We start from the raw sequence: 22,311 nt of genomic DNA, 5'->3' as shown, positions 1-22,311 counted from the left end.
TTCCCACCCACCTTATCACCTTTTATTCACTATCCCTGCTTCGAGCACTCACCTTGACACCCTCCAATCCTCTTTATCAACGCCACCCTTATTGCCTTCAACCCCTTCGTCCTTTTCACCTCCCCCCAACACTTCTACCTGCTTTGCGAGACAGACCTTCCTGTCTTATCTTTCTCCAGATTTCTCTTGTTATACCGGCAGATTTTCACCGGCTTTTAGCCGGTTGCCTGTTATGCACAAATGGCTTCCAATTTATCGACCGGGGCCATGTCCCCCTCCATTTTCAACTTTGTACTACATGTATTGATAGGACGGATACAAAAAGGTCAGGAAATTATTGGAACGTCATTTGGAATGGATTGCATTAGAGCAAAAGAGAATTAATGACTACGACTGTACGATTACTATTGATAATAATTGACGCACCTGCACTACTTCGTAAATGCCTTGGGGATGGGTCTAAGCGCGCGTCTAACCCGCGTCTTTTGCCACCGCCTTCTTTTTATCCCGCTGATTGTCTAGTCCTCCACCAGCTTCAGTTCTACATACCCAGTACAGACTCGCCATACGCCGCGGGTGCTCATATCGCACCTATGGATTGAAGGCAGATTTTCACTCTTTCAATTAGTTCTTTCCAGACCAGCAACTCACGAAGACACGCCGTCACAATGTCGTCCTCCCAACCGCCGCAGAGCGGCAATGCGGACTCCGGTTCCTCAGCGAAGCCGTTCTCTTTATCACTAGGCGGAAATTCCACAAGAGCACCAGCAAATGGCCCGCCGAAAAAGACGTCCTTCAACATTCAAGGCGCGGCGCGTTCCACCGACCCACCTAGCCGAACACTCGCGCGCCGACCTCACCACCTGCACGATGACGAAGAATCCGATGAAGAAGCTGCACCCACCCACGAAGCCGTCACCGGGTTCGACACCTTAACGGGAACCGCCATCCCCGCAAACAAGGTGGAAGAAAAGCGCGAGCTGGTTATACCCGTCGCCGGAAACAATAATTGGAGGGACCGCCCTGGCGTCAATCTCCGGAAACCTAAGGGCAAGAACCTTTTGCCAAAGGAGGTCCAGGCCATTCAGGAAGCGCAGAAAAGGGGCGAAGTTGCTGGAGACAATGTTGAGACAGAGCGTCCGAGTGTGGCTTATGGATTGACTTTTGCGCAGCCGGCTTCGCAGGATTCAGCCCAGCCGACGGATAATGATCGTCCGATGAAGGATGTTACTGGGCCTGCTGCTACTCCTGCTGCTGAGGAAGAACGCAAGCCACTTACCCAGGATGAGATTGCTCTGCAGGCGCTTATTCGGGAGACGAAGGGTGAGCCGGAGCGCAGGTCGGATCTTGTTATTGAGTCGGTTAATTGGGATGACGATGATCGGGCCGGAGGACGGTATGATGAGACCTCTTCGTTTCGAGCGGATGTTGCGGCGCGCCCGGAATCTGCGAGCTTGGATCAGTATAACGCAATCCCGGTTGAGGAGTTTGGCGCTGCGCTACTTCGTGGTATGGGGTGGAAGGAGGGTCAAGCTGTAGGAAGAGGAAAATACGGTGGTTCTGCAAACCAGGACAATAAGCCGCGGGTCCCGGAGCGCCGTCCCGGGTTCCTGGGGATCGGAGCGAAAGATGTGTCTGGTGGGAAGGGTGCAGAGGCCGAGCTCGGCGCATGGGGCAAGGCTGCCATGCGGAAAGGCTCTAGGAAGGGAGGGAAGGAGGGCGAGTCCAACCCGGAGGGTGTATATATGCCCATTATGATGCGGAACAAGCAAACGGGCGAGTTCATAACAGAGGAGGAACTTGCTGCGCAACGGAAGGATGTCAAGAAACGGGGCGATGAGGATGAATGGAAGCAACGACGCGATCGCAATTTGGAGAAGAGTGGCCGTGATAGGGATCGCGATCGTGACTCCCGGCGTCGCGACTACGATGATGATGACAGTGATCGCTATGACAGACGCAGGACGGGATCTTCAAGGAGAGACCGGAGTTTGTCATCCAGTGACCGGCATTCAAGACGGCGCAAATACGAAGATGAAGACAGTGACAGTCGAGATGACCGCTACTACCGGGACAGGGACCGGGACCGGGATCGTGACTATCGCCGGGATCGCGATCGAAATGGGGACCGGGAACGAGAGCGTGACAGGGACAGAGATCGGGATCGAGACCGCAGCAGACGGTATCGAGATGATGATCGCCATAGTAGCTCGAGGCACTCTTCCTCGCATACATCGAGCAGACATCGTGACCGTGATAGGGAGCGAGACAGTGATCGCGACTCCCGCCGGAGAAGGAGAGACGATGATCGATGATTTGAGGAAGACCTTTCAGTTTCATAGACATATTCAAAACCGCATATACTACTTATGATTTTGATACCATTTTTGTATGACTAAGGGCGTGTGGAAGGACTATCGATAGTGACACTATTAACGCTGACGTTTCAAGACCGACAGCAGATCTCATAGCCATGTAAAATACTACTTGCCTCAACAGCCTCTAATTCAGAACAGGTAGTATCATCTGGAAAAAGAAAGAACTTTTTATATGCTGGTCTCCTAACAAAAACAGAACAAGTACTCCCACTGAAAGCGCCAACATACACACGGTATTTGCAAAGATCATGCAGATTAACTTGGGTCTATTTGTACATAGTCTCATTCAAAAGTCTTATTTCTATCCACACTTGGGTTCTCCTATACCCCCAGCATGACCACGTCTTTTTCATGCTCTGGGACACTGTCTTCAGGGAGACTGCTGTAAGGGTCGTACGGGGTAGAAACGCCTAGGCCCCCGAGTCCCACACCACCGTCCATCTCTGCAAGAACCCATTCCACGAGGTAGCTTTCGTCGGAAAGTTCTTCGACACGGCGGTAATGCCGGTCAGTATACGAGGCCAGCGCTTGCAGGATATCCTTCATGCCTGCTGAAGTGCGACCTTCGCGGCGACGCTTCGCCATGCTTGAGGTGGCAAGCTCGACAAATGTTGAAGCTGGGTAGGAGCGGAACAAAGCGAACAGGATCCGCTGAGCGACTCTGGATGTTCGGGCGTTCGTGTTCCAGTCACGAAGTCTGAGAAGGAGTGTACAGAGGTTTTCCGGGTCAAGAGTTTGAAGAACCTCGTCGATCGAGGGGTTGCCAGTTAGGCTGTTGGCACGCTCGCTGGCTTCGGAATCGGTCGCTGTTGGGTCCTCTGCAGCATCTATCGCAGAAGTGAACAGGGACAGTAGCCGGGCTGGGTGATTGAGCTGAAGTGCAAGTGTGATGGCTTCGCGATAAGCCCCGGCGCGAATGTAGTTCTGAAGCTGTTGATCTTGCTCAATACGAGCTGAGTTGGCGTTTACTGTAGCGGTGTAAGTGGCCGAAGTCGTGTCTGTCCAGAAGGTAACAGTTGAGTCGGCAGAACCAGAGGCAAGGCCGTAGGGAGAGGTTTGTGAGAGGGTAGATGAGGACAGAACGTCGTCACGGCAGCCAGATGGCGTCGGGCTGGCCAGAGCCCAGACACGGTCTTCATGGTTGTCAAGAGTCGTCTCGACCTCTCCGCTGTAAGGGGACCAAATCTTCACCAAGCCATCTGCGGCCGCAGACGCAACCAGAGGTTTCGCCTGCGCAACTGCATTATGTGTCATTGCTTCGTCTTCATCCTCCTCCTTGGTAGACAAGTCCGAAGGTGGCAGCCAGATCACCTTGAGCACACTGTTCGTGTGACCTTCGAAAGTGAGAAGACAGCTGTAGTCCGACAAGCTCCAGATCTTGATAGTCTTGTCTCCCGATCCAGTAGCAATCATGCCTCGGTTTGTGCTCGTTCCCGTGTCGGAGGTGAGGATAGGGGTACCACGAGGAGCGAATCGTGCTGACCATACTCCCCTCTTATGTCCCCGCAGGACACCCACAACGGAGCCATCCTCGATGGACCAAATCTTCACAGTACGGTCCTGGGACGCGGATGCGAACAATGTCGATGTCGGGTTAATATCCAGAGCATTGATATCCTTTTCATGGGCTTTGCGTGTGTACACGGCCTTGGGGTTGTGAGGTTTGGAAGACTTAAGAGGAGCCAATTTACCCGTGTCCCATCGTTTGATAGTACGATCTTGAGATCCTGTGAGCAGGAAAGCAGGGGGATGGTTCAAGGGGTCGTTGTGAGCAGGGGTGTTGACTGGCGGAGGAGCTCGAGGGAAACTGATGGCACCGAGCGACTCTGCATGTCCAGTGAGGACAGCAAAGCAGGTGTAAGAGGAATTCTTGGGGTCAAGCCGCCAAAGACGTGCAGTATTATCCTTTGCGCCGGTAACAAGCCAATGACCTGACCAGTCAACGTCGATACAAATAATGATGTCGTCGTGACCTTCCAAGTGTGTGACATCGGCACCAAAGTAGTCACCCTCTCCGGTAGCTGGCCTATCCTCGGACGGTCCAATTGAAACCACCCTTATGCTTTCGGTGTTGGTAGCTAACGCAAGCATCGACCGATCGGGACCGACATATGCAAGATCGATAATATCATCATCGTTGCCGGAGATGCGCCTAATAACCGGCAGCGGCTCGAACGTAGACCCAGCTTTGTAGTCGGCGAGTGGCTGAAGCGAGTGCAGTCGAATGGTTTGGTCAGCATGCACAGTCATTGCGAATGACATGCCCGCGGAATACTGAATCGCCACTACGGCCTCGAACTCGGCTGCAGCTTCTTGCTCGTGAGTAACCTCTCCTCCGCGGTTGCAGTCCCAAACACGCAAACGGCCGTTCTCTCCTCCCACCAAGCACAATCCGCTGTCAGCGACGAAGCAAGCTGCTTCCACGCTCTCAAGAACGGGGATAACACGGCGCGTCTTGAAAGTCCGCACATCCCACACAATGACAGTCTTGTCGCGGCCTGCAGAGAGCAGCGCATTCTCTGCGGGTGAGTACGAAAGACTCCGGACAACAGAGACGTGCGATTCCAACGATGCGATGGGCTTCCTCCTATTCAAATCCCAGACGCGGACCATACCTTCCTCGTCACCTGAAGCGAGTCGGAAAGCGCCGATCGAATCGGCTACTTCATCCATGTCCTCATCCTCATCAAAGTCAAGGTTCTTGCCCTTGGACCCCTTCTTCTTCTTCTTTGATGATGCCTTGTCGTTGTCCTGGTAAGGTACTTGAAAGAAACACAGCGCCGAGATAACACCACCATGACCGTGGAAAGTATGCGTGATGTATCCACCCCGAATATCCCAAACCTTGATAGAACCATCCGCAGCGCCAGTTGCTAGGAGAGTACCCGTGGGATCGATCGCTGTGGTGACGACAGGAGCTGTGTGAGGTTTCAAGGTTCTAGCTAGTTTGGCCTCGACGGTTTGTGTGTTTTCATCAAAAGGAGTCAGAGAGTAGATGCGCATGGACATCGAGCGCGAGCAGAGAACGACGTGCGAAGCCGATGGAGAAACTAAGCGCAGTCAGTACATACCTCTTAGCTAGCGTAGGAAAGGGAAGTAAGAGAGAGGAAGAGTTGCATACTGGCCAAGCTAGTGATTATTTCGCCATCCTAGAACATCCGGGTTAGCTATTTGCGACTTCTGAATGCATGAGAGAAGCTTACGCCTTCAAGGCTGGCAACTTGGTCGCCGGTCTCAAGGTCGACGACGAGAGCATCCTCGCCAATGCAAGTCGCCAATAGACGACCACTAGCATCCAGCGCAGTGCTTCCTCCGGTGTAGATGGGACGAAGAGTTCGAGACGCCTCGAAGGTCGTCTTAACCACGGCTTTGGACATGATGGGGGAATTTTCTCAACAACCAGAAGTCTAGAAATCTACCGCGCCATCATATGACAGAACAAATCCGCGCCTTCAAAGAAAATGGCAGTTGCGTACCGCCGTCCGAGTCGCCGTCGCACCGAAACTTTTGGGTCTTTTTTCGAGATGTTTGCTTTGTTTGACGAGCTGGTGGAACCCCGCTAGCTCGTGATCTAGCCGCTTCAGACGCCGGAGCCGCTTACATGACTGACACTTACCATTTGGGGCAGGACTACCATCGATCTCACAATCCATCGAGTTGCTTTTGCTGGTCTCGGATATCTTCATCAAGCAGAAATGCCCCCTGCGGTTACTTTTCGATGAACGTTGTTGACATGCTCACGCGATGGGGCGGCGAGCATATCTCAATCGGCTGGCTCTGGTAGGCTCATGTCTCTTTTCTTGTATATGCTCAGCTGCGAGTGGGGACACATCTGATGTAGTTTGTTGTCTGCGCGACAGTCTGTTCCTGAAGTAATATGCAATCAACGTGAATGAGATCCCCCTTCTAGGCATATCTGCAGGTCTCGTCTTCATACCCACCTGTGTCCTCATCTTAAAACGGGCTGTCATGCCTCTACCCTCTCGCCTTCATTTTACGCGTTGCCATCTATTGTAATGACTGAATAATTAACAGTTATCTAGGGCCGGTCTCCTTACGAAGCTCCTGAGCGCCCTGCGAGTTCTGCGGTGAACCCAGGAAATGTCACACAGCGGACAGTATCAGGCTTACATGCGGACGGATACGTCCAGCATTATGATGAAAGAGGCCATCCAATCAACCCCCAATCTAAGTCCTTTGGCAGGGAACTCCGTAGGGCCAAGAATGACATCCTTTCCACAATGGGGATTGTTGTCAGCGAAGATGGTAATGTTAGTGGCCCAAGCGAACAGCAGAAGCTCGATATCATAGCTGCGGAAAACGACTATGGGTTGGTTATGGCCACTCTGGACCAAGTCTCAATCTTCCTTGGTTCTTGGTGGACCTCTTCTCTTCTGGGTCGGGTACAGGTGAGAGCCCTATATGCAGTCATGGAATCTATAGCAATGGGACAATGGGCTAACCATATACCTCAGACCTTCAAGAGCTATACGCGGCTGCCCCTGTTGAGCATAGTCCGTCTTGAGCGCTCTGCCTACGGAATATGGGGCTTCTATTTTGCCGGGATCCCAGCATGGGCTGTATCTACATGCATATCCTTTTGTCGACATCACCCCTTGGAACGTTTAATTGCTTTCTTGCAGAATTTGTTCCCGGAAGATGACGTGGGCTCGAGACTTATACGGGCATTGTTGAATGTCGTATATTCAGCGTAAGAATCCCAGACCAACCTTTTCACCATCTTCTAACATCATGTATAGGGGAAGAGGAACCATGCTGGTCCTGGCGATACAGACGTACATGTATTCCCTCTTACAATCCCTTCACATCGTTCCTGCTCACTCTATGCCCGGGATACGCTTCTTTCTGCCCTTTGGAGAGCTAGCTTCAATGCAGCTACCCAATTTACCCACAGACCTGTCTATCGAGTCTCTTAGCGGATTCCTACTGGGCCTTCTAAAAACCCCGTCTTTACTCGTGTACCTATCGGTATGTCTACGCCCAGTAATCGAGGTAAGGCTTTATAGATTTATTCGGCGAAGACTGCCCAAGCCTATCTACGCGGACGAACTCTCTGTGAAAGTGGCGTACGACAATGATCTTATCGACTGGATGATGCCAGCTCTCGGACGTCGATCAGAGGAAGAGAACCGTCGCAGTAATCTCTCCTTCACGGAAGACTTGATGTATGAGCTAGGCTTCTTTCGATCATGGGTGCTATCCTGGTTTGGCCTCAAATCACTGCGCACGGCACGAGCGTCGGAGCAAGCAGCAGACGCTCGTCGTAGACGAGAGTGGCTGGAGTCCCTTCCTCAAAGCATAGAGCAGTTGCAGCATGAGCGGCAATCCAGAACCCGTCGACCACGAAGACGGTCATCCGAGTCCCCGTTTACAAATGGGCATATCCATCATGACCCAACACGTTCTGATACTCCAAATCGAGGCTCGATCGATCAAACAGCTGATTTAGGAGCTGGCTTCGGTGGTAACCAAGTCCTTGCCAATGAGGAAAACCGTATGTCTCAGTCGCCAACTGAAATGAGTAGTGGCGACCTCGCGGAAATGGCTCCTTTACGGAGGGCAGGGACATTACCTCCACCAGACGACAACTCGCCAGCTCTACCAAACGGAGAGTCACGGCGTGGTGATGCAGGCGAGAATAACCGGAACTCGCGGTCAAATACGCTTTTCTCCCGTCCATCATCACCTGCGACCTCTTCTCCAGCTTCACCCCGGGTCCGGGCTTCTCTTATCCATCAAAATTCCGATGTCATCACAATGCAGCTGGAGCTTTTGGGAAACCGCCGCCCTCAGAACCAAGGACAGGCAACTGCACGACCTCAAAATGAAGCCTCTCAACTCCCATCCAATGGCGAGGTGGTAGACGGGCAAACGATTTCTGAATTCCTTGATAGCCTTTTGTCCAACCAGGGCAGGAATTTAACCACGGTTGTTAATTCGGATAATATGGATAGTGATGGGCTCTCCAATATGACCACGAGCGCATCGCCTATGCCTATCAGTGACAACCTTGGCTCGGCCTCTCCGAGTAACATTCAAAGTCTCGAGCCACAACGGCCACCTGCTGAAGCTCCTACGTCAAATCCGGTGAATATCCTGCCTGAGAGCATAGAGGAACCATCACCTGGTGACACACTTCATCAATCACCCGAAGCAGAGCGAGCCCATGAGAATGACTTTGATTCCGAGATATTTCCCCGAATTTCCGACCCTAATATTCGTCAAAATATGGTACCTAGTGGAACCGCCACTGCAAATCGGGTGACCATTCTCTCCTCTCACCCTGTCGACTCGTTAGCATCGCATCTAGCGTCTATACTAACAAACGTTATGTTCATACCCCTCGAATCCCTCTACCTGCGGTCCCTTGCTGCGTCATATCTGCGGTCTACTCACGCTCCTACCGCTCTCCGAGCTGATGTCCGAGGGTTAGGAGATTGGAGTTTGACACCACGATCAGACATGTTGTCATACCTTGGAAAGATCGCCCTCATAACTGGAATACAAGCTGCCGTGAATGCCACTGTCTGGGGTGTCATATCTGGTGCCGCCATCAAGATCGGAAGAAGGTTTTGCGGCTGGGGAACCCTATGAAGATTGTAATCTTTCTGCCGGCTATAAAATCCTGATATGGCCTTTTAGCCACATTACTTTCATTTGACAGAGTGGCTCTTTGCAGCCGCCGTCGCTTTTCTCTTCATTGCACATATTACTGGACATAATGGACACCGTCACTTAATCCTTCTCGTATCATATTATTACTTTATAGCCCCTAGTGACCGAGTAACCTTAACAGAATCACTTAGTATGAGCTATGGTTGCAAGACCAAAAATAACTCGGGAGAAATATTGATTCTATCATCGTCGTAAATTCTTAATTATACAGTAGCCCCTCCTTTGCGAGGCCTACGATCGGGGCCATTCAACAAGGAATATTTGACAAGACTTCACATCCAAAGACATCCCGGTATCACTTAGCCGGGTTCTTCCCTTTGCGATTCGGCATGCCAGGGACCTTCCGACGCTCCCATACCATCAAGTACCCTTCCTTCGTGAACAGAGTCTCGGTTTCGGCCCGCTTCACAAACAGATCCTGGATCTCCAGCCACTCAGGTCCACGCTGCTCGCCAGCATGTTCTTTCTGAAGCCGACTATTCTCCGCAGACATAGCTTTATCATGCAACTGAACAAGCCAGGAGACTTTCTCGCTTCCTGCACCTGCCCCTGACGAGGCTTTTCCACTAGCTGCATTGACTCCTTTGTCTGCTGCGGCTTCCTCGTGGGCACCTGGGGCAGCGACAGTAGGGTCGAGAATGATGTTTGCGACGAGGTCGTAGAGGATCGGTTCGCCTGGCGGCCAGATCTCTGGGTTCGGCTCAACATATGGCGACATGTCTAATGAGCGAGGGGACGGGAAGGTCACGATTGTGGGGTTTCGTTCGGAGACGAAGCGGTTCTTGCTGAAGCGCTTGATGTGGAATAGGAGGTAGGGAGGAAGGGGGTGGAGGAGCCTGTGCCGGACTCGGTGGGCGAGTTTTTCGGAGGCGGTGATTCCATTGTATTTGTTCAGGAGGGTGGTCAGAGGGACTTGCGGGATGATAGATTCCCGGTTGGCGGATTGGAAGAGAGGCGTGGGTGGTAGATCTAAGGTGAGGATGAGGAAGGGTGTCGTTTGGCTGTTGATGGAGCCGGATTCGGTGAACACTAAACGTGCGTTTTGGGTATCTGAGTGGGCTGTGATAGCCTGGCTTTCGATCCTCAAGTGACCCTGGAATGCGGCTTGGACAACGCTTGTAGGGGTCTTGGATGGTTTCTTGGAACCTCCGAGAGAAAGGTGAAGGTTGTTCAAGAACCAGGACATGAAGTCCACCGGGTCGGACTGCTGTGTGAGGGTAAAGCGCTTCGATGAGCGGAGAGCGATCTCCTGCAACAGTTCGTGTGGAGATACATGTGAGCGGAATGCTTTGGGGTTCCATAGTTTTCGGACTAGAGTACTGAAGCGGAGGGCTAATTGAGGCGTTCCTGGTTGAGGGAATTCGTGCAGCAGGAAGTAATTGCGGATGGGGAAGACGTGAGCTAAGAGCTGGACCACCACGTTCAGATAATCGTTGGCTTTGATATTATTCATACCAACAAAACCTGGGATTCTTAGCACATTGCACTTAGCAACATAAACGACCTGGGTGTCTTACCAGGCCTATAACGATTTCCTGCTAGGTCGAATGCGTCATGAACCTCCTTGTCCAGCTTCATCACTTCATCCTTATTATAGTACGGGTCCACCACGTATTTGATATCATCCAAGCTCTGGTTCTTGACCTCATATCCTTCCGGGAGAACGTAGACCTTTTTGGTACCCATATTGACGAAAACATGGTGTCCGACCTCAAGCGCATGGAAATAAGCATGCGACTTCGGTCCTCTGCCCTGGAAATATTTGCCGCACACAAGACAAGCGTAGACATTGATGTTCGACAAGCTGACTGAGCATAGCTTTTCAAAATCGAAGTCGAGGATCTCACGATTGATCGTATCTAGGTACAGGTCGCTGTAGCCCTCCATGGGGGCGCTCTGACGTTTCGGGGCCGCGATAACCGGTTTGTCGTCATCAGCATCAACATCGGACAATTCGGGGCCTCCATCTTGCGCTGCTTCCGCTAGCTCTTCGCCTTCCTGGTCGGCAGCCGCAAGTATATTCTGTCCGCTGCGCTCATGTTCTTCAAGCTCCTGTCCAGTCGCCCGGCGAATCGGCAAAGCTCCACGGCGCGGATCGTTTTCCGACAGCTCTTCATCCTCCACACGCGCTTTCTTCGAGGCAGGGGAGCCTGCTGCAAGCTCTTCCTCGAGCGACAGCTCAGCTTGTCTCTTCGACATCATGACTGGGTAGAATGGCGAGGTTTGTGAGGGAAGCTGCTGGGGTTGCGGGATTCAAACTGCGAAGGACGCGATGCAAACCGCCGGGTGCAAACATGCCAAACACCCGCACAGCGTCATAAGGTGCTTGGTTACATACGGCATCATGGAATCGCAACCCGGCGGCATCAAGCTAGGTGCGCTAGTGCTACGATATTACGAACAAAGCGACTTCTCGAGAAATCATTGATATTGTCTCTACCTAGCTAAATAATAGGAGAGACTTTGTCTCGGTCAAAGTCATGGAAAATACCCTGCCATGCAAACCGATCTTCTCTTGAAACCCAAGTCCCGTGAAACCGAAAACATTAGACAATCATTGGTATGATACATCACATTAGGCACTCTTGACAATCCTGTTATTATCGAATGGTACTTCTTGCACGCCGTCCTTAGTCACGATCTTCACCAGAACCTAGAAGCTGTCAGCTACCCGTACTCGCTCGCACTCCAGGGCCTATGATTCCGGTAACATACCCCCTTGTAATCGATCGGTAGTCTGCGCTTCAACTCGTCTGTGCACATTTCCAAGAGCTTCATTCCTTCTTCGAGCGAAATGTCGGGGTGGTGGTGTTTATCGAGGGTGGACAGACAGTAGTATCTAGAGCAATTTAGTATGAGTCCCAACAGCTGAGACCGCTGTTACCCAGCGCCCGCACTTACTGTGCATATCCGTGAGCAGCATATGGTACAGGAGCCAGTGATGCCAGGTAATCAATCCAGTATAGGTGAGGCTTGTGCGTAATGGGATCGACACCTCCCAGCAAGAGGTTGACAGTGTAGGGATTCCGAGACCGCAGACTCCGCGCCATTTCTCCCCTAACAAAGCTAGCAACTGCATTCGGACCCAGCTCGGTATCGTTCCGCATCGTGTATAGTTGGATGTTGGCTTGGATGTACTCCGCAAATTGTACTAGTTGAGCTCCGGGTTAGCTATGTAGGTCCTAGCGATTCCGCGTCACCGATCACTGGGGAAGCTGCGACGAACCCGTGTCTCCCGCCTCTCCGGAGAAGGCCATAAGATTGTGTTCGTTCAGCTGCTTTGTCTTGTCATCTTCGGCTTTGAGGATGGTGGGGCCTCTCATGGCAGCCTTGGAGGCCGCCAGAATGACGAAGTCCTTGCCAGTGATGCCGAGTAGAACCTCCCTGTGAACGAGGATGAGTGAGCGTCGTGTCCATCAATTTAAATTGCGGTGTGCTTACATGTCTGTAGTATCTCAGGGTGTGATTATTTTAAAGGAAAGATGAAAGAGAGGGCGGTAATGGAAGAGGTGATGGGAAGATGACAGTCGAGAGCCCATCGTTGGCCGCGCGGAGCTTTGACTGCCTGGAGCTGCGGCTCTTGTTGCCTTACTGCCTTAGGCTTGAGCTCCGCGCTGAGTCAGCAATTAGGCGTAAAGTTGATGCGCCTTCCGCCTGCACGGTCCACCGGCAGAAAAAAGTGAGAAACCGAGTATCTCCATCGCATCGGCCAATTTGCCAGAGCCTTCTTCCCCTCCAGACCCTCTTTTACCGCCCGTTTTCCACTCCCGGAGCTTCGGTCAATTACATTGGGTGATGTCGTCCTTTTTCACCCTGCCCGCTTCGCAGCGGAAGCGCAAGAGAGAAGACCGCGCCGGCGCCCCCGCGTCTAAGAAACGAGGTGTCGATGGAGACGGAGATGCGGGCGCAAAGAGTGGCAAGAAGAAGACTAGGGAGCCGTCGGTTTCGGGAAGTGACATCGATGAGGATGAGCTCAGTGGCGCATCAGGTTTGTCGGAGGAGGAAAGTGGCTCGGATTCCGACGACGGAGAGACAGCCGGAGACCGGAGATTGAAGCTTGCGGAGCGGTACTTGGAGAATGTCCGGGATGAGGTTGAGGACTATGGCTTTGATGCAGCCGAGATCGATCGTGACTTGATCGCAGAAAGGCTGAAGGAGGATGTTGTACGTATCCATCGACCCATTCCGCTCCTGTTCGGCTGGTTGGGCATTTTACATGCAGAGCTGACGAGAACTGCAGGATGAATTCAAAGGACGCGTTTATCGTCAGATCGCCTCCGAGTTGGCCTTCTCGACGGCCTCCCATACCTTCTTCCGGGCAGATACGCAGTCAACTACGTCAATTGCAGTCCACGCGCCGTACGTTTACACCGTTTCGAAGGACAAGACCTTGATCAAATGGGAACTCGCCACACCCACCTCCACGGTTCCTACTACAAACGAAACTTCTAAACGTCCCCCAGCGCCCCAACGGAAGAAGCCAAAGCAGGTCAGGTTTGTGCGGGGCTTGCGAAAGGTTGCGGAGACGGGAGAAGAACATGGCCATACCAAGAACATCTTGTCTGTCGCAGTGTCGCCGTCCGGAAAATTTGTAGCCACGGGAGGACAAGACCGGAAACTCATTGTCTGGGATGCGGAGACTCTTACCCCCTTGAAGACCTTTACACAACATCGCGACGCTGTTAGTGGTCTTGCCTTCGCTCGTCATATATCTACCATGAGTTCCGGAGAGCAGCTCTTCTCTGGCTCTTATGACCGGACCATTAAGACCTGGTCTTTGAGTACAGCCGGCCATGCCTATGTTGAAACACTCTTTGGACATCAAGACCATGTTACGTCCGTCGCCGCCATGGCCATCGATCAGTGTGTCAGTGTGGGAGCGCGCGATCGCACGGCCAGGTTGTGGAAGGTTATCGAGGAATCCCAATTGATCTTCCGTGGTGGTTCTAAGAGCGCCTCCTATCAAGAGAACAACATTGATTGTGTAGCGCCGTTACCTCCTAACCACTTCGTTACGGGATCGGACTCAGGTTCCATCTCTCTCTGGTCCGTTCACAAGAAGAAGCCGCTTCACACGATCCCTCACGCACACGGCCTCGACCCCTTACCTCCATTGGACGAACTTTCCTCGGAAGTCAACCAGGAAACCGCAGCACACAACTCCCGTCACCTCCGGCGCATGCCCCGCTGGATCACCGCTCTGACTACCCTTCCAGGCACAGATGTCGTTCTTAGTGGCAGCTGGGATGGCTTCATCCGGGCCTGGAAGATCTCGGAAGATAAAAAGACTATCGTTGCCCTGGGCCCTATCGGAGCAGGATCCAGCATCCCGCTTACTCCCGATACCCCATCCGAGCAATTAAAGCAGACCCTCGCTTTCGACACACCAACGAGCCCGGATCACATGGCAGTCGACGGTGCGCCGGCCCAGCAGGCCGAGGAGGAAGCCGAACCGCTGATCAAGGGTGTTGTCAACGACATTGCCGTATTCGAGCGTCGCGCAGAAACCGCCAAACCAGGCCAAGCGCCAGCAGAACCCAAGCCCAAGTCCAAGACCAACAACAAGCCGTCTGCGCCCGAGCAACATGGGCTCTGCATCGTAGCCGCTGTTGGCAAGGAACATCGGCTAGCAAGGTTCAAATGCTTCTCCAACAACTTCCATGACGGCCCCACCGCAGACGGTCGGAACGGCGCCGTGGTGTTCGAAGTACCATTCATCTCCGAAAAATCGAAATGATCAAATCGAGGCGCTGACTGACTAACTGATCTTGGTGGGCGGCGCTGGACGGCTGTATGCAATGTAGTGAAAACAAGGCGTCTGTGCATTCTATATCTCCTTCTATTTTATGCATGTATCTTTTATTCCCGGGCCGGTGGTCTCTGCATATTGCTTTCAAAAGTTCGCATTAGACGAGGTACTTTTCTGTTCTACTATCTCTCTAATCTCCGTGATTTAGCCGGTTTTTTGTACGATGTATATACTTTGAACATGACAATTTTCTTGAATGACTCCTCTCCTACTACTAGTATTATTACTACTCATCACAAAACATCCACCCCCTCACCAAGTCGAACTAACCCCAACAAAGCCAGCAATATGTACCGACAACTCCTTCCTTCAACCCACAACATAAGCGCCGAGCGTGACAACGACCCTGTCCCCTGCAGGCCACTAAGTCTAGCTTGTCTAGCTAACGGGTTCATTAATTCCCCGGCGCTAAAGCCGGCGACTAGACTGAAGGCGGATAGGGATATCTGCCTAGGCCCTAGAGCCCTAGACTAGATACTATTTAGTGGACTCCGCGAGTTGGGCGGGGCATGCTGCATACGTAGTTACTAAGTTTAGTTCAATAATACTACTACTACTACTACTACTACTACTACTACTATTATTATTATTATTATTATTATTATTTACGACTATGGTTTATGATCAGACGCAGTAAGTATTTACTCGTATGTTGGCCGGGAAGGACTAAGGGTTATTCATGTAGTACTAAATGCCGTGACGCGCGCACGCGAATGTGCGCGGTTAGGATTGGAATTTGGGGAGGGGTAGGTCACAGGTGGTAGTCCTAGTATGTCATGCCGGGCGGGCCGGGGAAGGATGCAATGTGGACTTTGGTAGTAGTAAGGTTGTGGGTGTTGTGTGGTGCTGGCTTTGGGGTTTTCGTGGCTGGGAGGGTGGAGGATGGGTGTTCTATTCTATTCTACTGATATACTGGTAACTACTGCTTGGTCATGGTTCACATGATCAGTGTGGGAAGTTTTGGTATGTATTGTCTCAATCAATGAGGTTGTCATTTCCTGCAATCTAGAATGATAGTAAAGCGGGAAAGAAGAAGAGTAACAGAAGACTATGCCATAAGATGCTTGATGATACAAGTGCTCTTAAACAGAAATGTCATAATAAACCGAACGTCGCCTGGAAACGACCTTTACCCAAGGTACTGAATGAGCAGCAAGAGACAAGAGATCGAAAACAGGGGTATTTTCAAATGGCCTGGGAGGGAAGTTTAAGCCTTGGTCGCGGGGATGATGCAAGTAGAATAGAACACGACTTCGTATTTTCTCCGTCGTCGTAGATCAAATCGCCAGCTCGGTTGTTCGTGTGTATGTAGCAGGCCTAATATAGAAGGGTATAATTTCTTTTGGGGTCTCAAGGATGGGTGAACTAGCACCGCAGAATCAGGGGAAGTCGCAGATAATGGATCATTAGGAAGTAATATCAATCGTCATTGGAATCGTAGATGAGATGTCGGAGTGCTTTAGTAGGCAGAGGGGCGGCGATGGCCCCTGTCTCTTGTCCGCCTAGTTGGTCGCACGGGGCCTTCGTCAGAATCGTCATCCACGCTGATTGCATCCATAACAGTAGACCCGGCGGACACTTGCTGTGGGAGCCGTCGATCATTGCGGGATCCTGCTTGGGATCTGGATTCACTGCGTCCTGAGACTGTACCAGAAGTCCCATTCTCGCAAGATGGAGAACTCGACTGTATTCGGTAGGTTTGGATGCGATTGCGCCGCATGCCACCTGCAGGTGGCAGAATCGGATCCTCATCGTCGTCATCATCATCGTCGTCGTCATCATGACTTTCATCATCCAGGCTCTCCTCGTCCTGGCTTTCCTCAGACATCTCATCAAAGGTTGACAGGTCAGTTCCGATAGTGTGGGTGATCGAGATCTCATGCCGCCCAACTACCGTGGATCGGTCAGATTCAGAATAATCATCGTGTTCCAAGTCATCGTCGATGAACGAATCCATGTCCGCATCCTCATCCTCCTCATCCATGTCGCTATCTTCCTCGAGAGCTGACGAAATTCCAGAAGGCCAGTCATAATGGTTCTGCCGGCGGAAAGGCCCATTTGCACGCATACCCGGGAGGTCGCCAGGAGCTAGGCCATACCATTGACGATAAAGTTGATCTATGTCGGCAGGTTGTATATCAAGGGGCAAGTGGTCATGGTTGGGGTCCCAACCATATTCGTCCGCGTCTCCAAATCCATCTTCAATCTCATCATCGTCGTCCAAGTAGTCCGTCATTTCGGAATTTTCGTCTGACTCACTCCAGCCCGAACTGCCAGTCACAGACTCGTCATCTTGTCGATATCCGCACTGTGCACACCCTTCATCTTCCTCTAGCTCCCACGAACAACGTGGACAACGCACAACATTGTCCTCGAGGTCCACGATAGGTTGCGCGACTGGAATCTTCTTGTTGAACGTACCACGGAACAGTCCCCCCTCCCGCGGGTGTGTATTTGTTTTGTCGTTTTCCAGTCGTTCCGCTTCCTCGCGTTGATGATGTAGGTGTTCAACTGTGGTCTCGCCCTTATCAAGCAGCTCCGGGCGACTTGTGAACATTTGAACAACAGCGCGGACCTTGAGTACTTCAGTTAGTGCCTGTTGCGCATCGAATCAGAAATGAGCATGATGTCAGGGGCTTACCAAGTATGCGGGAGCAGGTTGCGCTTTCACCGGTGCTCGACAGTCCGGGCATGTCTTGTTGTGCCTCCCACCGACAAACCATGATGTTAAACACTAGAGCGAAAGGTTAGACGCCAAAACTTATGAGGGTCGTCGAGATTGGCGATACTGACACTATAACAAAAGGTATGTCCGCAGGCAAGGGTGTAGGGTTCATAAAGTGGTCGGATGCAAACGCCGCATTGTAGGAGAGAACGGATATCGTCGACATGGCCTTGCAGCGTTTCAAAGAGCTAGAGATGTGGGGGATTTGTCAGCGCACGAAAAGCTTGATTATAGGAAGGAAAGCTTACCCCTGACGCGTTGTCTCCAGTATTGACATTTGGTGTGCTGGTGCTCTCGGAGCCATTGCTCAGGGCAGCTCCAGCGGGGGTAGGTTCGGACATGGTATGAGGATACACAGACCAGACACTGGTGGTAACGGCCTTATATAGTTGAGAATCTGGTCTTTGTATCCGACGCGACAAGTTCCGTCTCAGATACGGAAGGCGAACGGCTTGCGGTCGGGGAGGAAGGGGTTGGATACAAATAGTATGGATGGGAACTCTCAGGTACGCGCGAGGATTGCCGACATAACTGGGTCCGGACTTTTGCTATGGCAGAAGGAACTCCCCACCAAGCGCTTGAGTTTGACGCGACGGGAGATGGGCGCCAGAGGTCAAGATGAGGTGCTGTTGGCCTGAAGATACCAGACGGTATGACCGGCACGAAGCAGAGGGTGAAGGTTCGAAGAAAGAAAAGAGGAATATGATCTATGGCGATTGGTCTGGCCGGCGTGAGCATGATTTTCTGGTCGGGGAATCTGCGCGCAAACCGAACAAACAATGGGGCGGCGGATGATTGAGTGGATCCGTGGAAGAAGCCGAAACTCTACCTATCGTCGGGTCGATCCCATACATCACAAGTTCACAACCATCTCTACTCCGTACCTTCCAACACATCTTTCCAACTTCCAACAAAGAAACAGGGAGAATCGGGATTAAACCCAGCCTGATGGGTTAGCAGACAAGGTTATGGGCTGTGATTTGTCCGTCTTCAGAGCTAGACGACGACCCTAACGGAAAACTAAGGCCGAAGGAGTAACCCGGCGCCGTCTCACCGTCGATACGCCAAATGTATCTCAGCAGCTCTTTAGCTCTGTCATAAGTGGGCCACGTCGGGGTTATTACTGCAGTTGGTTCGAAATAACTTGTCCAGAAGTTATTCTAGTTAAGCAGTGAGATGGGGCCTGCTCATGTCCCAACAGTTCTGATACTTTCGACAAGTTGGCCACCATCACCCTGTTCCAAATTAGTGCATTCGCTTCGTATGTCCTGGCGCTTCAGTGAACCTTATGTGAGTATGCAGGGTATAGCTTATCTTAATATTATGTGATGGCTTCTTCTTTTCTCGTGGCAATAACTAGGCCAGCGTGTCTCCATCGTATGACAGAAGAAACAAGGCTAAATCCGGACCATCAACAACCGTCTGCCACACTTGCATTTTATCTCCTCTACTCATACCCTAAACTATGGCTATACCCATCTAGCACTCTCTCATCACGGTTGTATAGATTGAATCACAGCAATCAACATGGAGCTGGAACGAAGTCTCATCTTCCAGACTCTTGGTGCGCACGGCTTCACTATGTTGTTCCTCTTCAATTGGCAACTGACTGCAGGTCATCTGCATGCGGTTCATTTACTAATACTTTAGCCAAGCAGCGCATGGCTTTGGCTTATGACTTTGTTCTAGCCGCTCCTGTTGCACTAAAGCGCTTGATAACCGCCTCAAGACCACCCACTTTCGGGTTATACCCCAGTAGCGGGTTACCCCCTACAAGAAGAGGGTCTCCTGACTATTTACTGATGTGTTTATGCAGGCTTGGATGTATTATGTATGAGACAGGAGAATATGGAGAGGTTTGAATTGATATCCTTTTGATTAAAAAAAATCTTTTCTTTCTTTCGCGAAAACAAAATGAGAGCGTTGGTCTTTCAAAGCCAAATTGAAGCGAAAGTGATAATTTCAAATGACAAAGCTCAGCAGACGTAGCAATTTGGTTGTTGCATCATTCGACATCGGCAAGCGCCCGCTTACGCGAATGCTCGCGCTTCAAATCCTCCGAGATGAGATGGCTATCATCGAAGACGCCCTTGATCACTTTCTCGTCTTCCACGATCTCCTTATCCATATGTTCAAGGAAATCGATCTGCTCCCTGATGAAATTCTTGGCAGCACGAGTATCAAAAGTGCGCCGGGCTCTTTGCTGATCGCGCATGAGCCTATTGACGTCACGGAGACGCTCGCCAAGAAGCTCGAATCGATACTCGGTGAATTGATGATACAATTCATTCAAATTTGAGATCGGTCGGACGGTGGTGAGAACGGTGTCGTCCTTGACGGACGAAGCCCGAGGACGGAAGGACGTCACCATGGTGATTCGCTCCGTCGCTCCCAAAGCACGGAGTGCTTTGTGCTCAATGTAACGGCCTTGTAGGATGACCGCTGAACCCTAGGACGACTCATAAGCCTTGAGCTTTGGGAAATACCTGTCATGTACTTACTTTCTGCGGTCCCCTGACTTTGACTATCTCGCCATTGCCCGTTCGAAGAGCTGTTTCTCCTCCGACCATATTGGTGCAGTCGGAAAGCATTGTCACGCAAACGAAGGGGTAGCTGTCAGTGTGCCAGTCGACTATGGCATCATCGTCGCTGGGCTTTACGGCAATGCCCTTACCCAACACTTCGGCTTTCTTCGGAGCATCGTGCTTCTCCTCTTCGCTGTGGCCAGAAATGTTCACGTGTCCCAGCTCGAAGTCCATGACCGGGACAAGATCGACACCAGCAACTTTGGAGATTATGGCAAGAGTCTCTGGGTTTTTCCAGGCGTCATAAACAAATGGAGCGCACCTATTCCTATGTATCAGTCATGGCTCCAAATAAGGTGAAAGCTCCGATATTTACTCAGCTGCATATCCCCTGAGTTGGCATTGAGCGATCTCACTCGAGTACTTGTGGTTGGAGTAGACCTCTTTGGTGAGGACTTCCTTGCGCATTTGCTCAATAGCTTCGGCCGAGAATAGTGGGAAGGGCTCGGAGACGCCAACAGGGGAAACTCCACGGCTGTTAGGGTAGCCGAGCTCAACCATGGTGTGGACCTTCGAAGGGGGCACAAAAGCCAGATGCTTGGACGGGTCGAATACCACATTGTTTGGCTCTGCAGTGGCATCTTCGATCTGGCAAGCCTCGCCGGCGATCTCGACTAGCTCATTAATGGCTGAGACCGGGCTGGCCATGCTAGAACCGACTGGGGCCATTGCTAAGGCTTGAAAGGATTCTGAGAGACAATTGGCAGAGAGGATGGTATTCGGTTACTTTGAGAGCGCTTAATGGTCTGTTACTTGAATGAACTGAGAGAAGCTGATGAGGAAAGAAAAGAGTTCAAGGGTGGCCAGGTATTTATACTCAAATCCAACCAACCTGCTCGTGGCAAGATCCGAATTCAAATAACTTCACTGTACGCTGAATCTTGACAAATCTGTGGGCTTCTCCAATGTGTGAATTCTCTCTGAAGCTTGACAGCTGATAGCAAGCCCTAGCTATAGAAAAATACGTACGGTATGTTCCTTGGTCAGTGAAAGCATGTTAATGGATGCATGGGCAGATCGGAGCGTGCTAATGGCTCGAGCATTGAGGGATTACTTTTTCTTGGGGAATTTCTGTTATGAAGTCCTCACATTCGGTGAGATCCTATGCGCCTGGTCATGGACATTAACTGGGCTCCGCTTTTCATACTGCTCGGTGGAAGCAACTTGAACATCTTAGGCCTATAGCGACAGCTGATGGAGATAGCCCGTGGATACTGTTCCTGTGTTCAGTTTGGCACAGTGAATCCATAGCCAACCAAGATACCATTCTCATGATGGCCGTCCAATGTTTTGTTGGCCCTGGATTTGTCGGTGCTTTCAGTCACTGGGTAGACCCAGAGAGAACAGACCCCCAGTGACAAGAAGTGGGCAGATAGTGATTGTGTCAACCAGTTTTGGAAAGCCAGACCAGGCAGCTTCCCAGCTGGTACTTGTGCGGCTAGCGCCGAGATATCTTACTACCTCACATCGAACCTGACGCGTGCTTTTGAATTTCCTGTTTCGAATTTCGGCTGCCAAAGGTTCGATTAGGGCATTCCAGGACCAGACAGGCACCGATAGATGTTATGGTTTGTCGGGATTGGGGATTGAACGTATGTTACGAGAGCTGCCAAATATCTACGCGCAAAGCCACTAGTAGTTGGGGATTTTTGACTTGACTCGGAAAAGGATCAGAATCGGCTTGGTTGTCCGACTGGGTAGGTCGTTTAGCAAGCTGGTGCGACTATCAGATAACAGAGATCACTCCCTCTCCTCACAGCCTATGCCTACCGTTGCGGACTCGCAAGAATTCTGCGGCCCTTGCGCTTTCGGCGCCCATGCAGGTGTTTAATGTCTGTTTCCGACTAAGGGGCCTTGCAGAAGGACTGGCAGTGGTCCTCGTATCCCGAAACAGGTCATATCCAAATGCGTTCTTGCTTGATCCCGACTGGGGCAACAGCATTGAATATGCCCTCTGCGAATGAGCAGTAAATGTTGGGATACTTTCCGACAATTACGTCCACTGGCTGACTAGTATAGCCACAATGGGTATGCAAACACAAATGGGCACTGGAATCATGATTCATATTACCCTATATCATACACGGACGGTGAAGTGGGCGTGATGCATACTATCAG

The 22,311-nt window shown here is 51.4% G+C and overlaps 8 protein-coding genes across 8 annotated transcripts; 3 read left to right on the top strand and 5 right to left on the bottom strand.

Moving 5' to 3' along the window:
* Positions 1–668: 668 nt before the first annotated feature.
* spp2 (spliceosome ATPase-activating subunit SPP2) lies at positions 669–2,315 on the top strand (the record flags this gene model as incomplete). The annotated part of the gene is made up of 1 exon (XM_035497826.1): positions 669–2,315. One exon carries the CDS (start codon positions 669–671, stop codon positions 2,313–2,315), a length of 1,647 nt encoding a protein of 548 aa, XP_035353719.1.
* Positions 2,316–2,699: 384 nt separating this feature from the next.
* On the bottom strand, positions 2,700–5,755 carry AtWU_02712 (U3 snoRNA-associated protein UTP13; the record flags this gene model as incomplete). The annotated part of the gene is made up of 3 exons (XM_035497825.1): positions 2,700–5,428; positions 5,500–5,527; positions 5,582–5,755. The coding sequence occupies 3 exons, from the start codon at positions 5,753–5,755 to the stop codon at positions 2,700–2,702; spliced, it is 2,931 nt and encodes a 976-aa protein (XP_035353718.1).
* A 367-nt stretch (positions 5,756–6,122) lies between these two features.
* On the top strand, positions 6,123–8,993 carry AtWU_02711 (uncharacterized protein; the record flags this gene model as incomplete). The annotated part of the gene is made up of 5 exons (XM_035497824.1): positions 6,123–6,158; positions 6,422–6,787; positions 6,854–6,958; positions 7,022–7,089; positions 7,139–8,993. The coding sequence occupies 5 exons, from the start codon at positions 6,123–6,125 to the stop codon at positions 8,991–8,993; spliced, it is 2,430 nt and encodes an 809-aa protein (XP_035353717.1).
* Positions 8,994–9,369: 376 nt separating this feature from the next.
* AtWU_02710 (ubiquitin carboxyl-terminal hydrolase family protein) lies at positions 9,370–11,276 on the bottom strand (the record flags this gene model as incomplete). The annotated part of the gene is made up of 2 exons (XM_035497823.1): positions 9,370–10,538; positions 10,592–11,276. 2 exons carry the CDS (start codon positions 11,274–11,276, stop codon positions 9,370–9,372), a joined length of 1,854 nt encoding a protein of 617 aa, XP_035353716.1.
* Positions 11,277–11,649: 373 nt separating this feature from the next.
* pre1 (proteasome core particle subunit beta 4) lies at positions 11,650–12,775 on the bottom strand (the record flags this gene model as incomplete). Its single annotated transcript, XM_035497822.1, has 6 exons — positions 11,650–11,727; positions 11,790–11,913; positions 11,976–12,225; positions 12,301–12,458; positions 12,516–12,528; positions 12,763–12,775. 6 exons carry the CDS (start codon positions 12,773–12,775, stop codon positions 11,650–11,652), a joined length of 636 nt encoding a protein of 211 aa, XP_035353715.1.
* A 94-nt stretch (positions 12,776–12,869) lies between these two features.
* Positions 12,870–14,811, top strand: AtWU_02708 (ribosomal RNA-processing protein RRP9; the record flags this gene model as incomplete). The annotated part of the gene is made up of 2 exons (XM_035497821.1): positions 12,870–13,238; positions 13,315–14,811. The coding sequence occupies 2 exons, from the start codon at positions 12,870–12,872 to the stop codon at positions 14,809–14,811; spliced, it is 1,866 nt and encodes a 621-aa protein (XP_035353714.1).
* Positions 14,812–16,342: 1,531 nt separating this feature from the next.
* AtWU_02707 (uncharacterized protein) lies at positions 16,343–17,949 on the bottom strand (the record flags this gene model as incomplete). The annotated part of the gene is made up of 4 exons (XM_035497820.1): positions 16,343–17,458; positions 17,525–17,617; positions 17,677–17,796; positions 17,857–17,949. 4 exons carry the CDS (start codon positions 17,947–17,949, stop codon positions 16,343–16,345), a joined length of 1,422 nt encoding a protein of 473 aa, XP_035353713.1.
* A 1,664-nt stretch (positions 17,950–19,613) lies between these two features.
* AtWU_02706 (uncharacterized protein) lies at positions 19,614–20,862 on the bottom strand (the record flags this gene model as incomplete). The annotated part of the gene is made up of 3 exons (XM_035497819.1): positions 19,614–20,057; positions 20,110–20,455; positions 20,510–20,862. 3 exons carry the CDS (start codon positions 20,860–20,862, stop codon positions 19,614–19,616), a joined length of 1,143 nt encoding a protein of 380 aa, XP_035353712.1.
* Positions 20,863–22,311: the final 1,449 nt, after the last annotated feature.

The sequence above is a fragment of the Aspergillus tubingensis genome (genome assembly GCF_013340325.1).
Source record: "Aspergillus tubingensis WU-2223L DNA, scaffold_4, whole genome shotgun sequence".
Lineage (NCBI taxonomy): Eukaryota > Fungi > Ascomycota > Eurotiomycetes > Eurotiales > Aspergillaceae > Aspergillus > Aspergillus tubingensis.
This window is presented reverse-complemented; position numbering and strand designations above follow the sequence as displayed.